Here is a 15,527-nt window from a genome sequence, read left to right as displayed (position 1 = left end):
GAGCACTGGTGCTCCTGCCTGCCCCACCCTTCCCATTGCCTAACTGGGGAGCATGGCTTGAGGGGCTGATAAGCTTTGTGTTCTGATAAGCTCCCTGCTGGCTTGCTTCAAAGCCTGCAATCTGTTTGTGATCAACAGGGGACACAGAAAGGTGTAAGAAATGACCAGGTTTGCAATGAATGCAGTGCCTGTCAGTTTGCTGCAGACAGTATGAAGATGCAGGGAGACTGTGAGTGAAAAGCTCAGTATCATCAACAGATGTATGCACTAGACACAAGCAGTCCTCCCTCCCCCCGCCTCTTGCCTCAGAGTGCTAGCCAGGGGCTGGGGCCTCATAATACTTCCTGCCCCTTGAGTGGCAAGCGAGGCAAAAGCCTGGCAAGGTCTGCTTTCCCCTCCCCCCCCAGGCACACCCCGGCTGGGGACTGTGCAGACCAGGGTAGGGGTTTAAACCCCTCCCTAATCACAGCATTCTGCTGGGGCCTGACCATGCCCCACCTCAGCTCAGCACCATGGAAGGGAAGGGAAGGCTTGCTTTAGCACCCCCCAGCTTCTAGCCTGAGCCACTGAAGGCATTTGCCTGCATTTCCTGATTCAAAAGTGAATGTCTTCCCACTTGCAAATCAGTTCAATCCCTGCAGGTCAGACTAACCTGTAAAGATTGAATCAATTCAGGCTCGGCCTTTTTGAAAGTCTGTCCCTAGCCTTAAAGACCAAGCCTAAGTCCTGTTGATTTTCAAGGAGTCTTGGGCTCTCACTTACAAAAATCATTTTGGAAAATGGGACTTTTTACCCCAATCTTACTTGACAAGATGTGTCAAGTCTTCAAGATAACTGATCTGCATACTTGGATGAAGATAGTACTGATAATGCTCATCAAAGGAAGTGCTGTTTATTGTCTTGGAATCCCAGGGTTTATTTTTGTCAGGAATTTGGTTCTGAAGCCATTCCATCAATACCAGCTATTTAAATCGTATTTGCCTGTGATTTTGCTGCAAGTAGCAGCATGCAGTCTTGATATGATACTTCTATCAGAATGTCCTCATTCCTGTCTTGAATGTTTTGTAACTTGCCTGGGATACAGGGGAACTCATGGGAGACCCGCAGAGCAGTATTATGGCTTTGGCTATCTTATCCGCCTTGCACCTTGGCAGTGTATTGCAAATACACATCCACTGATTTGAACAGAAGCTCGGCATGGACCGGGTCTTTGGGTCAGACTGCACCATGGTGAGACGCATTCTGTACTACAATTAGTGCAATAGGTCAAAACTTTTTGTCTTACCTGTGTCTGTGATGCAGAACTGGCAATAGATCCATCCTGTTCTGGCACTCGGCAAGCTGAAAGGCGTTCTGTGCTTTCTCACCCTCTAATCTGACGTTTCAGTTGCAAATGTGCCTATCTGCCCATGAGCAGAGTCCATAACTCCACTGCACTAACAGCTGTATACTGCACCTGGAGTACTGGGATGTGATACCGAAGGCGGCAGGATGGGAAAGCTACTTCTAGGTTGAATGAAAACTGAGCAAATGGAACAGGCTGCAGAGAGATGTCCTATGTGACCATTCCTAAATGTTGCTGTTTTTCAGAGGGAATTCCTGGCCCCAGCCTGCTGTAAAGTCAAAGCCTTTTCAGTAATCTAGTAACATGCAAATGCTACATCTGTTGGGTCAGCCAAAACCAGTTTTCCCCTTGACATGTTATGCATGGTGGTCTCACACTTGCTGGCACATTTGACAGGGCTTGGGACTTGTTTTGTACTGAAGAAGTCAGGCCCTTCCAGGTACTGCTGGGCTATGCCATAGGTCCAGAGAAGGCTACATACCGTTCACGAGATGATGTGACTAGAAAAGTATACCAAAGCTTTTGGACTTGTAACCTCCAGCTTCAGCTAGTAACTGCTCTGTAAGTTATCAGTTTGCTTGACTCATAGACTGTCCAAGAAGCAGCCTTTGATCTCCCATCATTTCCTTACTTCCAGTAAAATTTTAGTATCAGGTTATCAAGCCTTAAATGCTCTTTCCTCTCGCCTACCTGGACTATGGCACTTGCACATGATGAGTCTACTCCCATATTCAAATTAGTTCAGCAAATGGAAAGTGACAAGCCAGTCTATGAGAACGAGGGCTTTATCCAGTGAGCACCCATTAGTTCCAGCTCCTCTCGGGACTGGGTCTAGTTACACTGTCTATTATGAGGCTATATAATATGGATATATGATTAAAAAGCTAGTGATAAAAAAAAAACTCTGCGCGCTTCAACTGGTGATGGAAAGGGGTACCTAACCAGGTACTGAGCATTATTCATGAGTTCATTATAAACTAAAGGGGAATTATGAAAAAGTGACAAATGTGCAGTAAAGTGCTGTGGACTCTTCTACGGCCTAGAGAGTCTGCAAATGACTCTTTTAGGCTGTGGTTCTATGAAGCTTTTAAGCCTGTGCTCACGCTCCACTGAAGTCAACAAACCATAAATATGTTCAGCATTTTGCTGACTAATACCAAATAAAGAGAAATTCCTGTGAGCTGATCAGATGTATTTTGAAAAATCATAAGGTTTTGCGTTTTTTTAAAAGGCATTAGTTATTTTTTTCCAAGTCCATATCTTGCTTGTAAGGAAATGCATTGTATTATTTTGTCCTGGAAGCACAGCCCTATCGCACAACAGTTCTGACCTGGGACAAAATAAGTAGAACTGTAGGCAGATGAAATAAGCAACTGGTTATTAGATGCTGTATCTATTCCTCTTTTATATTATTTCAGTAACATTTTTAAGGCCTGATCTGAAGCCCACTGAATATAATGGGAATCTTTTTTATTGGCTTCAAGAGGCTTTTGATCACACATACAGAGAGCGGATGGCACTATCTAATTATACAGCCACTTTAAGAGAAGTGGATATTAATTATTTAAACTGGTCCATCAACTACCTCTCGGTACAATTCACTGAACCTGCTCAAATAATCTTAAGGACCGTCAGTGTTCACTGTGAACTGGCACTTCAGTCAAAATTAAACCATCTTCGGTCTGAATTTCCCGCACTAATAAAGTGGCCAGAAGGACTGAAGACATTCCTATTTCCAGCTCATTTGTATAAATAGCCTCTAGATCATACTTGATTCTGGAACATGTTCCACACAATAGGGCAAATTATGTGAACTCATTTTCTCTAAGTGCCATTTTTAAAAGAAGCACAACCCAAATCAGAATAATGTAGTGCTTATGGTTTCAGCACTTGCTGTCTGCAGAGTCCTCCTCATTCTGAAGCCTGAACACTCTGATCTTTGCTGCTACTTCTCCTCTTCCACTTGAATTTCACATGCCTCCATGCCTTTGTCAGCCAAAACCTCTCTTTCCTCCAGCAAAGTACAAACAAGCATTTTGTTTTTCTGAAAGAAAGCAAAGCTAACCAATGTGCTGTATGCAATTCCTTAGGCCAGCTAATGAAGTTCACCTAGAGGTGCTGGAACAATATTAGGGTGCTAGTCACTTTGCACTGATCCAGCTCTCCCTCAGGTCAACAGAAAGTTGTTACTGATTTTAATGAGATCTCAATAAGCTCCGCCAGGCCATTCTATCCAGTCCGCGGGACCCCTAAAAGATTTAGAAAATTAATTTTTATCTGCTCCTGGCTGCCTGTCATGTGGTCCTCGATGGCTTGCCGAAACTTAGTAAGCGGCCCTCCACCCAAAAGAATTGCCTGCCCCTGCTTTAGCTGCAAGCCATCCCTACACCATGGGTCAAGCTCATAGTCTCTGCCCCACTCAAGTCCCAGTTAACGCTGACTTCCACCTCCAGACAATATTTACTGGGACCCTAAATTGCCACATAAGGACATGCTAGATTTCCACTGTGCAATATCTTTCAGATACAAGCTGAAGTGAGTGATATCCTTCATGAGACCTAGCCCCCTTCCCCACACTGAAAGCAGAGGGGTACAGCAGGTTCCAATTTATGTATATTTTGTAGCAGTACTTGATACACACTTCGAAAACTCAGACTAAAGCAGATTGTGACTCGTCATCTATAACTAAAATATATAGGTACAGAGATACACAGTGGGTTCTGAAAAATGACAGAAAAACTGTTCTTTTCATGTTTCCCCAATGTAAACGTAGATGTATTTGCTTGTTGAGTATCTACTGCTTCAAGAGACATATTGTGGCCAGGCAACTGAAATGGCTACCCATGTTTAATCATTGCAAATCAAAGAAGCAGACAGACCTGCATATGTTTTTAGAGTTTGCATGCTCAATACAGAACTAGTAGGTTTAAAAATCTCACTGAACAGTCTATGTGAATTAACCAGATTTTAGAGTAAGGTGAAAATGAAAATAATGAAAAGTACAGCTTTTCACTTCAACATATGCAACTCTTCATGCAGGATTTTCTTTGAGTTTTCTTAAATTACACTTTGCATTAAAGAACATAGCCAGTGTAAACACAATCGGTAACACTTATAAAACAGTGCAAATTTTGTAAAGTTCTGGGGTTCTTTTTAAATACAGGTATTCATAATGGAGGTAAAATCATCTTCTTCTATAGAAAAATATTCATAATAAACACCTACATATGTTGAACTTAACTTTACAAAAGAACAAGCTATAGTTCTGCATCGTGTAATAAATAAATATCATTTCTAGGTTCCCACATTTTGTGTTAAGTGTCAAATGCATGTATGTCTAGAAAAGTAAGGGAAACTAATATTATTGGGAACAGAATGAAAATATTACAGTTCATAACTGCTGTGAAAGGGAACAAAAGGAAGTTGGTAAATACTGTGAAAGAAGCAATGGGAAAATACCAGACATTTATGGATTATTGCACATTTGAGATCATCCTTATGACTTTTGGGCAAATCCTTACTTCTTTGCGTCTTAAGTTGGTCACATCATCTTTACTCATGATTTAAGAACGATTTGCCAGGTCTAGCTCAGTGACTGACTGAACCATAGGCAGCTGTGTACAGAGTGCAGACTTTAACTCATGCAAACAAAAAAAGCAACAACACTAAAAAGAGAGTGAAATATGGGCAAGGTTGCCCTCCATAAAGAGGATTCAATCCTGCACATTTTACCGAGGCATAAGTCTCACGTTGGGTGTAATCTCACTAAAGCCAATGGTAGTTTTGCTTCGCTAAAAAAAGCAGTTCTGTTCTTTAGAGCAGTGTTCTCCAAAGGGGGGGGGGGTGCATGCCCCCCAGGGGGTGCGCAAGACGATCCATTGGGGTGAGGGAAGAAAATATTAGAACGTCTATGTATATTTATTTTTTATTTAAAAAAAATAAGAAAGAAATTAAGGTTTACTAATATTTAATATACGGATTGACGCTGGCGCCCTCACTCGGTCCGTACGTCAGACGGTCACGTGCCACGTATGGGACGCGAGGTATCCTGAGGGAAGAGTGGGAGTTCCACAACACGGAGGTACAGTAGTACAGTGTACAGTGGTCTCCAAACTTTGTACAGTGTGACACTCAGTAGTACATGTATATAATTTATAAATAAATAAATATACATATATTGGGGGTGCGTGCTCAAAACTTTTTTTACTGATAGGGGTGCACAATCAAAAAAGGTTGGAGACCGCTGCTTTAGAGCATTTTCCTTGAATGCAGTGGTCTCCAAGGGCCTGATTTAGAACCCTTAGTCATGGGAATAGTCCTTTTACAAGAAAGCTCCTTATATAATTAATACAAGACTGTAACCACTTGTATGATGCCTTTCATCCAGAGCTCCCAAAATGCCCACAGTACAGGATAAGGAGCATAACTCTCATTTTACAGAACTACTCACATGAGTGAAAGATTCAGGATCTGATTGTAAGAGCTGCTTAGGAATCCCAGCATATAACCAGAAGCACAGAGAAAAGAAATACTTCTGCTTCTGCTTCATATTAATAAGGTATGTATGTTGATAGGTAGCTATAGAGACAGTATGTTCTCGGTTTCATAACTACATTTCAGGTGATTATCACTGCAATTGAAGTTCATATACTAGTAAACCTGAATAATTTAGCACTTTGCCTTTGAATATTGCTCTAGTAACTCTTTTCTATTGCTGACATTCTCAGTAAAAGTGTAAATTTTAAATTGGAACTCTTGATTTTGGAAAAAAACTGAACCTATGTAAAATTACATTCCCATTAGTACAAATCTTACAACTGCTCAAGAGATCTTAAGAAATTTTAAATCATGATTTCATTAATAGACAATTAAGTTTGTACTGAAAATGTTTAAAAAATTGTAAAATTGTGAAACAATCTAACAATCCACAGAAAAGTTGTTTAAAATCATTTTAAATGTCTGCCAGTATTCTAGTAATTTGTTGAATATAAACACATTGCTAACCATTGACTAGGAATCAGATATATTTCAATAACAAAAAAAAAATAGATGCTGACATGAGCGGCTGGTTTACTCCGCTGTTATTTTCACTATGTACTTTATTGGTAAAGCTAATAGCTCTTTATCCACATTGTTTCAACTGGTCATCTTCTAAAATGTATCGTGTGACAGTATTAGAGGAAGGGTTTTCTACCACTTTCTTTCGAGAGTGGTTCATTAAGTGTGCTCTGTGTGAAGGACACATTTGCTTTCACAGAATGCTAAGTTTAAAATTTGCAATCCATACTAAAGTTTATATTTTCTTTCTTTTTTAAAAAAAAATCTGTAAATATTTGAAATGCTATTACATAAATATGGATGTAGGAGATCAGAGACAGCATTGAACTTCCATCCATCCGAGATTGCAAAACCTACTTTAAAATTATGGTATATATTTTTCTCCCCCTCTCTTTTAAAGACTCAAGAAAACTGTACATTAAAAGATATGAACTACATATTGAACTACAAAAGAAGGTCCCCTTTGCCAGTAATTTGGAAATGTAAACAAAAAAGTTCAAGTAGAAAAGTGAATAAATGTGCCTTTGCTTCAAACATGTTTTGGCACCACATGGCATCAGTTAAAGTTTTTTAAAATGTGTCTTCATGGTTCTCAGAAAGCATCTTCCAAGAGTTCTCATCTTCACTACCAAATATCACTTGTGAAACTAAGCTCCCTTGATGATAACGGTAGCAACGGGTTGTTTCTGTGAAACTCTTGGTTGTCCTTCACTGTATTATTAAGAGGTAGCTGTCCGTTTAGAAGTGTCAAGGGTATGTTACAATAGGTGTGATGGTTACTTATGGAAGCTATCGGCAAGGTTGCCGCTGACACGTCGTACTCATATCCTCGGCAGTAGTGTCTCATTTGCATGGAATCAGTTTGGTGGTAATCCGCTAAATCTGCTTGTGAGTCTACCAGCGTGGCAGAGGCACCCGTCACAGCAATGGAAGGTACGGTTTGAAGGTCTCCAAAAAGGCCTTGCTCTGCAGAGTCCAGGACTTGGCGCCGAGATACGACCTCTTTCTTCTTTGCTGGCATTTCAAAGACTAACCGCTTCCAAAATTTAGAGTTAAGTTTGCTGCTTTTTGGGCCCTTCCACTTGACCACTGACAGAAGCTTGATGGTGTGCTTTAAAGACTCCACTTCATGGTAATTCACTTTCCCTTTCAATTCAGTACACTCAATCAAAATAACTTTGATTTCTCCACTGACTAGCATGTTATGGAGTCTGTTTTCCATCTCAAAAATACTCCATCCTCTCCTGAGAACATAGTCTGGAGTTAACACGATAATGAGTCTTCTGCTTTGCTCAACACATCTTGTGAGATCTTCAATGTATGCTACAAATTATAGAAAGAGAGAAAGAGTAAAATAAAGAACTTTATTGTGTTAAGACAACAGGCTTGCAAATAAGCATCTTGCATTTTACTAAGGACCTGCTTACCGCTTAAGACAAAGTGAGTTTTGTGAAATAATCCAGGAAAAATAGAATTGGACATTAAAGGCTGACATGTCTCTATAGAATTGTTTAAAAAAACATTAAAAAAAAATCTATATCCTGATTGTTTTACCATATTAGTTTTACAGAATAAGATTTATATCATTTCCTCAACGCTTAAATGCATTTCAAGAACTTACAAATTACCAATTTTCATTTATTGAGAATGTGTGTGTATATAGATAAATATACTCATATATATATAGAGAGAGAGAGAAAGAGATAATATGTAACTTCTGTGTAAAAGTGTAAAAACAACAACACTGGTTAAGTCTACCACTAACATTTCTTGGAACGCAAACTAAGGCAACCAGCTTTGAGGTGTAATAAATGTAAGGATGTAAGCATTCTCCACGGCATATGAACTATGGCTATCAGAAGCTCAGGAAAAAATAATGTACTAAACGCATACATTTGTCATTAGGTAGGGTCACTGTGGGTAGATCATGCTGCCTTCTGAATACACATAAACCAAAAGGCAGGATACCAGCCTTGCTGATTCAATGGTCTCTTGCAAAGTACTGAAAATCTGTGCCTCTGTAAGACAATTAGCAGAATCATATTTGCTCATAGGGGAAAGCAGAACATTTCAGCACATGAAAATCACTTAGAGAGTTTCTTTTTGGAGATGCCACTGAGAAAGAAACTGTGGACACTACACCATTAATGCATGCCAACTCTTTGCAAGTCCCTGGTAGGCATGCGCCATCTTCTGATTCCCAATGTCAATTGATCACAGCAAGAAAATATTCTGGAAACTGGATCTTGGTCTCTGTGCTCGACAGGCCCACAAATAGGAGGGGAAAGAGGTGCCAATCAAGCTAATTTGACAAAGATCTCTTGAGGTCAATTTACAGAGGTCCTGATGCAAAGACCCTTCAAAGCTAGAAAAAAACGGTCGTGAATTTTGATGGGCTTTGACTTAGGCTAGGAAAAAAAAGATAAAAAGTACTGAGAAGAAACGTGCAGTGATTGCAAACTATTTTGGCAGCAAAAAAGAGGGAGGAAGCACTTTACTTGTTACTACGTGATCTGTCCTCACCAGGCTACTCAGACATGGGCAGTCCGAGAAAGGAGTAGAAGCAGGTGTTATAAATGAAGACTTGGACACAGGAGCTGCACAGAACAGGTCTTTACTCAGCACAGGGCAGGCGCTGTCTTACACAGACTGCCCTCTAACAGGAACAATGGTTACAATTCACAGACCCGATCGACATCTGTTACTGCAGAGACTTCTTTTTTATAGTCCTCAGCATCATACCGTAGCATGCTTATTGACACCACTTCCAGTCAAAGAAAGGGCTACAAGATAGGCAGACAGAAACATTCTAAAATAACTTAAGTTCATGAGCCTGCCTTGGCCGGCAGCTTTATTTCACCACTTAGCAGCAAGAATAGCTTGTTTCACAGATGAAAAAGGCAAATTTTATACACCCTACAGACAAACAAAAAATTTAAGACACATACATACATTACAAATGTTTATGCAACAATCCCAATTTTTAGCTCATGTTTCATGACTAGCTATTCATGCAGCATTTACAGTTACTTGTATATTTGTTCTTAAGATATTCTATGGAGAGGAAAAAAAAGAAACATTGGTCTGTCTAAAAGGTTGACTTGTGGAGGTAAAAATTCAACAATTCAGGAGTTGAGGGGAATTAGCCACAATGGGGAAGTTCTATGCAGAACAGGTGAAACAAAACTTAAGGAAAGGTAGAAATGTTCAATACAATGGAAAGAGATTATCCCAATGTATCAACAGCTCAGACTCTTCATTTTCTTCCTTTCTTTCTGCTCCCAAAAAGAAAGAAGTTAGGTGGGAAGCTTCATCATTAGAAGTTGGATCTGCAAGATACAGTAAAACAACAAGCTATCATGCATCTCTCCTGATATATTTTTTATCCCTCTTTCAAGAAATTCAGAAGACCGGTGTAACAAAAACCTATTCTTGTTCTGCAGGACACAGGCTTGTTCAGTCACTCCCAGGACGCCCCACATACCCAGGTTTGTACTATGCAGAGCTCAGCATGTACTCTACCCATCTATTATGAAATCAAAACACTCAATCATCTTTTTTAAAAGCAACTGTGGTGATAACTTTAATGGCAGCCATCAATTTAATAACCCTTTATATTAACTCAGTTGAAAACTCACCAGACTTAGCTTTTTTTATCCTCTATAGCTGAAGGGCTGCTGGGTGGGAGGAACACACCTTATTGCCTCATGCAGGCTCTTCTCCCTGTGCTTTTTTCTCCTGTGTTTAGTTGTGTTCAGTTTAATTGATAGAAAATGCAACACTTAGTGCTTTGTCTACTGATTTAACCCTTATGAAGTTACCTTCATAAGGTGTCCTTTTTCAAACCCTCAGGCTCACAGCTGGGTCAAAGATAGACATGATCAGTGGCGCAGGGAGGGTGAGTTCAGAATAGCACCTTTCACACAACTACAGGCACCCTTTTGTGTAACCCAACGAAAAGGCAAACCGATTTGGAAACAGTCCGTGGCACGTGAGAATATCATCCTTCCAGTGGCTGCAGAGCAATGCTTTGGTTTCAGCCTGGGACAACCGTTACACCTAGTGGGAACTGAAAGGACAAAACTCTACACATCTCACTGAAAAAATATCTTTGTTTTTTTATGAGGGGGGGGTTGGAGGGAAGAAAGTAGTTGGAGGTAGAGATGGCAACATGTATGCAATTTGCAGGGCAACTAGAGGCACAGTGGAATGGGTCCAGTATCTCATCAGCGAGGCAAGGCAAGCAGGGCCAAACCTTCATCCCAAGTCGGCAGGAATTTTGCCCTTGTCTTCTGTGGACCAGACTAGTGGCTTAATCTCCTGAACCGCTTACTGCCTCTTGCCCCCTGAGGCTACTCGCTATATTGAACAATGGACCCTCAGTGTTTACTGCAAAAGTCTTGAGCCCAAAGGCTTGCAGAAAACAATAATTCTTTTTGCAATTTCTTAGCTGGTCTAATAAAAGGTATCATTTCTGAACCAAGAGCTCTAGATTTTTGCATTTCTAAGTAGTAAGTACGATAGTATAAAACATTGGCGACACATAGGGGGTGCATGCGGGCGCACATGCACCCCCTGGGATTGGCCATGCACCCCTGGAAGTGCCAGCCGTGAAGCTAGAATTGCCGGTGGAAATGCACTTCTGGTTTTGTGCCCCCTCCCTGGGTTGGCAATTGGAACCCCCTCCCCCCCCCATACCCCGGTTGGTGATCTGGTGTCCCCACAGACTCGGAAGGCACCAGTTGCCCATGGTTTAAAATCCATTTAACTTACAGTGGAAAATGGTAGTATGAGAACAAGGACGTGTTCTTTCCTATCCTATGACCTAACATTTGAGCCTTTTGTCAGGCAAAACTACACCTTGAGTAAGGATTAACTGGAAAACTGAGAAAGAGCTTCAGGACTCGTTCATTTTATTACATTCCCAAGATAACTGCAGCCGGCCAAAAGATTTCCAGATAGAGCCTTTTATTTTTGGTCCAGAAAATCCTCCTTCTTGCAAACTGGATCTCTCCACGGGAATATTTCGATTTCAATGAAATTTCATTTCAAAACCAAAATGGAAACTATTTTGATGAAGTCAGAATGGCCCGTTCCAAATCTTTATTCCAAATGCCATTTCTTTTCAGCACTGTAAATCTTGTATTAGCCAAACTAAACTAAAATCTCAGAATTCGAATGTGACCTTTTGGTTTTGTTTTTTTAATTCAGAACAAAACCAAGATGGTGGAATTGCCCTTGAAGCAAATAGCGTGAGTTTTCAAAATTTAGATGAGCAATGTCAAATGTCTCATGCTATTACTAAGAAATTATAGGGAGCAGGAACTTTTAGATTCATATATAAACATGGGTATAAATTATGCCCTTTCAAAGCTTTCCTTCAGCAATAACAACAGATCAGCTGACAGCAAATAAACTGGTACTCGCCAGGCACCGTCAGCAAGTAATGAGGTTGCATCTGAAATGTAAAGAAGACCCGAATAGCGTTGCACATATTACATATTCAAGAACCTAATCATGTAGAACTGCCTTTTACGATGTTAAATGTGCAACTGTAACCAGATGCTGAAGGAAGAGACAGACAATTTCACAGGCAAGCAGACTGACAGTCAGGCAGTAAATGGCAATTTAAACAGAGAAACTAGGCCAAGAAAGAAAATATTAGGACTCGTGTTGAGCCTTAAGGAGATGTTGGTTTGGACAAAAGAATTCCCCAATCACCAGCATATTGCAAGGACTGAAAAGCTCAATCCTTTTTACATCCGCAATCCCTGGCAGCCTGAAATAACCAGCCTTGTTGCCTGTAGCTACATAACAATCAACCGAGGAACAGCCATTTAATGAAGATTAATTCAATCCCAGGTTTCCTCAATAGACGTTTCTGAAACCCGATTCCGATTACTTTGTTACAACAGAGATGGCTGTGTGTATTATTTCTATTATAACAGTGCCCAGGAATCCCACTGCTGAACCAGGACCCACTGTCCTACGCACCGCTATGAGCCCCGAACAACAGCTTTCAAGTGAGACCATCAGGGATGGACACAGACAGGCGGAGAAGGACAAGCAAACAGTGGGACAATATTGGACAGTATCACAGGGCGGTCTCAACACACCGACTTGTTGTCAAGGTACCTTGCTGGAGGCAAGGGAGGGGTTTAAGGCAAGATCCCTAGTAAGCGTGTGCATTTGAAACTTTGACAGGGTTGTGAAGGGAGGGTAGCATCACAGCCAGACGGCGGGCTGGGGGCTGCTTTGCAGAGATTATAGGAACTGAGGGGACAGACTGTGAAGAGCCTTGAAAATAACCTTTCCTACTGCTTCTAGGGATGAACAGACAGCAGGATGCCAAGAGCTCCCTTGCTTGTGCACCTCCAGTGCTTGCACCCATTACATGGACAGTGACCTCCATAACCTCAGGGTAATGAATGTAACTTAGTGTCACACTGCTGTCCCCTTAGGAAAGGGAAGGCATCCCTCCTGGGTAGCTGGTGCCTTCTGAGGAAGATGTACTTGTCCTGGTGGTGTTTGAAATTTATACTGTATTATTATGACATGCCGTTCTTAAGTGAATGAGGTGTAATTTGAAGATGACTGAATAAATAGGGGTTTCATGTACTTTCTTAATGGCAGGTCAGTCTGGCTGGCATCTCAGTTCCTGAGTAATTTCCATAAGCCAGGTTCTTGGGCACTATGATAACTCAAAGAATAAAATGATCAAGCTGCCATGAGTTAGCCAATTGTTCGTTCCATTTGGTGTCTAGATTTTCCCTTGTCTTTATTTTTCTTGGGTTTGCAATCATAATTCCAAAATCCCTCCATGTTTCCATTATTTTACGTCAGCTGAGAGATCTAGTTTAAAGTTGGGGATTAACTGTAGAGAGGCTGTGGTTTTGAAAGGAAAATACGACAATAAGTAGTCGATTCTGATTGAATTTCAGTGGTAAATGTGTAACTTAACTCCCCAAGACTCATTTGGAAACACCAACCTCACTGTATTTTGGGGTTTTTAGGTCTCTACAGCAGTGGTTCTCAGCCTTGTTGGACTCAAGGCACCCCTTGGAAAGTGTCAGCTCTTACTTTTCAGTTATTTTTGGCTACCAGAAAATAATAGAGCAATTCTTCTGTTGCAAAGAACTCACAAAGCCCACAACGGGGCAGGGTGTTTTTAACACTTTGGATTCCTATTTGAAATCCCCAGGTTTGTCTTGTGAATCATGTTTGCACACCTACCGACCAGGGTTAACTGCGTGTAGCATCCTTGAAAGGATTTCAAGGCACCTCAGGGTGTCATGGGACCCTGGGTGAGAATCACTGCTCTGCAGGAACTGAGGAAGAACGAATTCAGCAAGAGAAACTGCACAGGGTCAGAAGTATAAGCTTGCTGGTTTTCTGGTCTAAGCAGAAGAAATTATAGAATGGAAGAAATGAGATCTGCTAGAAACGCTTGATAGCCACACGCAGCCAGATCTTAGTGATCACAATGGTATACGGCTGTCACATTCAGTGACTCTTCAGGTACCCGTGCAGAATAGCATACAAACTCTCACCTTTGTCTTCCAAATCCGGGCATCGTTGCTGTTCTTCGTGGACACGGAGAACATCATTTTAGCTGAGATGCACGGATATTTATTTAAAAAGCTCTGCTATATTATGTCCTGTCCATGATATATTATATCCCTGCTCCTCGCTGCAGACCTCCTACCTGTTCCTCCTGCTCTCTAGGTAGAAAGGTATGTATGTGTACTGGGCAAATGCCTCCTGTCCTCACACTAAGCAGGGCAGAGCAGCCACTTCCACTTCCCTAATTCTGAGGGCCAGTTAGTGTCAACGATATTGAAAAGAGGTGCCAGGAAGCTCTGTTAGGTGACCAATTTGGACTCCTTAATGGAGCGGACCCTATGCAGGCAGAGATGAGAACTGACATGCTTGAGCTCCTTCCAGTTTCTCCCCACCATGCTCCCAGGTAAGGCACAGTTCACTGGTACACCCCGCAATGGTATTATGGGGAAATTCAAGCACTACACAATGCAGATATCAGAGCCTGGCAGTCTGCCCTTGTCCAGTTTGCCCCTGCAGACCAGCATGTCACCAATACGGAAGATCCCTTTTGGTCTGAGCTGCCTCAACTACCGACTTTGTACAACAGCACCTGTTTCATGCTCTCCCCCTGTTACGAACAGAGTGGGGACACAAGCGCAGGGCCCAGATACAACACAAATGGCTCTGTAGGATGTTCCTGCTTCCACAGAAGAATTCGGTGCTGGGGACCTGGATGTCTGAGCCCGTGTTATGGCCCTGCTGCAGCCCCATGCATAGTGAGCCCACTTCTCTATAGTTTATGCATAGAGAGGGACGGCTAACTATACGCACATACAATGCACCCTGGAATAAAATATGCATCTTGTTTTTGAAAGACAGAATGAAAAGAAAAAAAGGATTTTTTCTTGTAGTAACTAAGCAGCAGCAGCAGCAGCCAGTAAGTTGCACGCAGATTTTACTTTTGCTTTCACCCACTAACAAGCAGAAACTGCTCTTACTGTAGTTCTCATATTTAATGCACCCTACAATTTCCAGTAGCTATTTTTTGGGGAAAAAACTCTTTGTGTACTCCTCAGAAGCTAGTTAAGAATCAGCTGGATATGAACAGCATCAATCCTGTCCATTGATTTTACTGAAGCAAGTGCTACTTTGTACCAACAATCCTTTTGCACTTTTATACATCCAAATAGCCACTGTATGCATTTGCCTCAAGCAGGCAAATCAGAACCATAATGGGCACCCTCCTGTGGCAGCACCTTAAAATTGCAAAGATTAGCTGAAACAAACAGCTTTTTTAAAAAAAGGCATTTTTTACCCTGCTACTGGGATCTTACACATTTAAGTACACAAAACAAAGATATAGGATGAAAGACATCAGACTGTACGTGGGATAGCGCGTCATTACACTAAATGTCATTAACACCATAAAATGACCAAATACAATGCATGAAAGAACAAGCATTCCCCCCTCCCCCCCAGCAAAAAAACAAAAAAGAAACCCTGGAGAAGTATATAAAAAAGAGCCTGATATTCACACAAGCCTCCTGCATCTGAGAAACTCATTAAAAAATAAATTGCATAC

General features: G+C 41.3%; 1 protein-coding gene and 1 long non-coding RNA gene across 2 annotated transcripts in view; one reads left to right on the top strand and one right to left on the bottom strand.

Annotated features, from left to right (window-relative positions):
- The first annotated feature begins 3,954 nt into the window (after positions 1–3,954).
- On the top strand, positions 3,955–6,650 carry LOC109313604. Its single transcript, XR_002102096.1, has 2 exons — positions 3,955–5,153; positions 5,578–6,650. It is a non-coding gene; the product is annotated as an uncharacterized LOC109313604 (long non-coding RNA).
- IL1RAPL2 (interleukin 1 receptor accessory protein like 2) overlaps positions 6,430–15,527 on the bottom strand; it is a 529,065-nt gene continuing 519,967 nt past the window's right edge. Inside the window, exon 10 of the mRNA XM_019540234.1 lies at positions 6,430–7,726. Coding sequence (XP_019395779.1) covers positions 7,029–7,726 — 698 coding nt within the window. The 3' untranslated portion in view covers positions 6,430–7,028. The remainder of the gene's footprint in view (positions 7,727–15,527) is intronic.

The sequence above is a fragment of the Crocodylus porosus genome, unplaced genomic scaffold (genome assembly GCF_001723895.1).
Source record: "Crocodylus porosus isolate Cpor-Errol unplaced genomic scaffold, CroPor_comp1, whole genome shotgun sequence".
NCBI lineage: Eukaryota > Metazoa > Chordata > Crocodylia > Crocodylidae > Crocodylus > Crocodylus porosus.
This window is presented reverse-complemented; position numbering and strand designations above follow the sequence as displayed.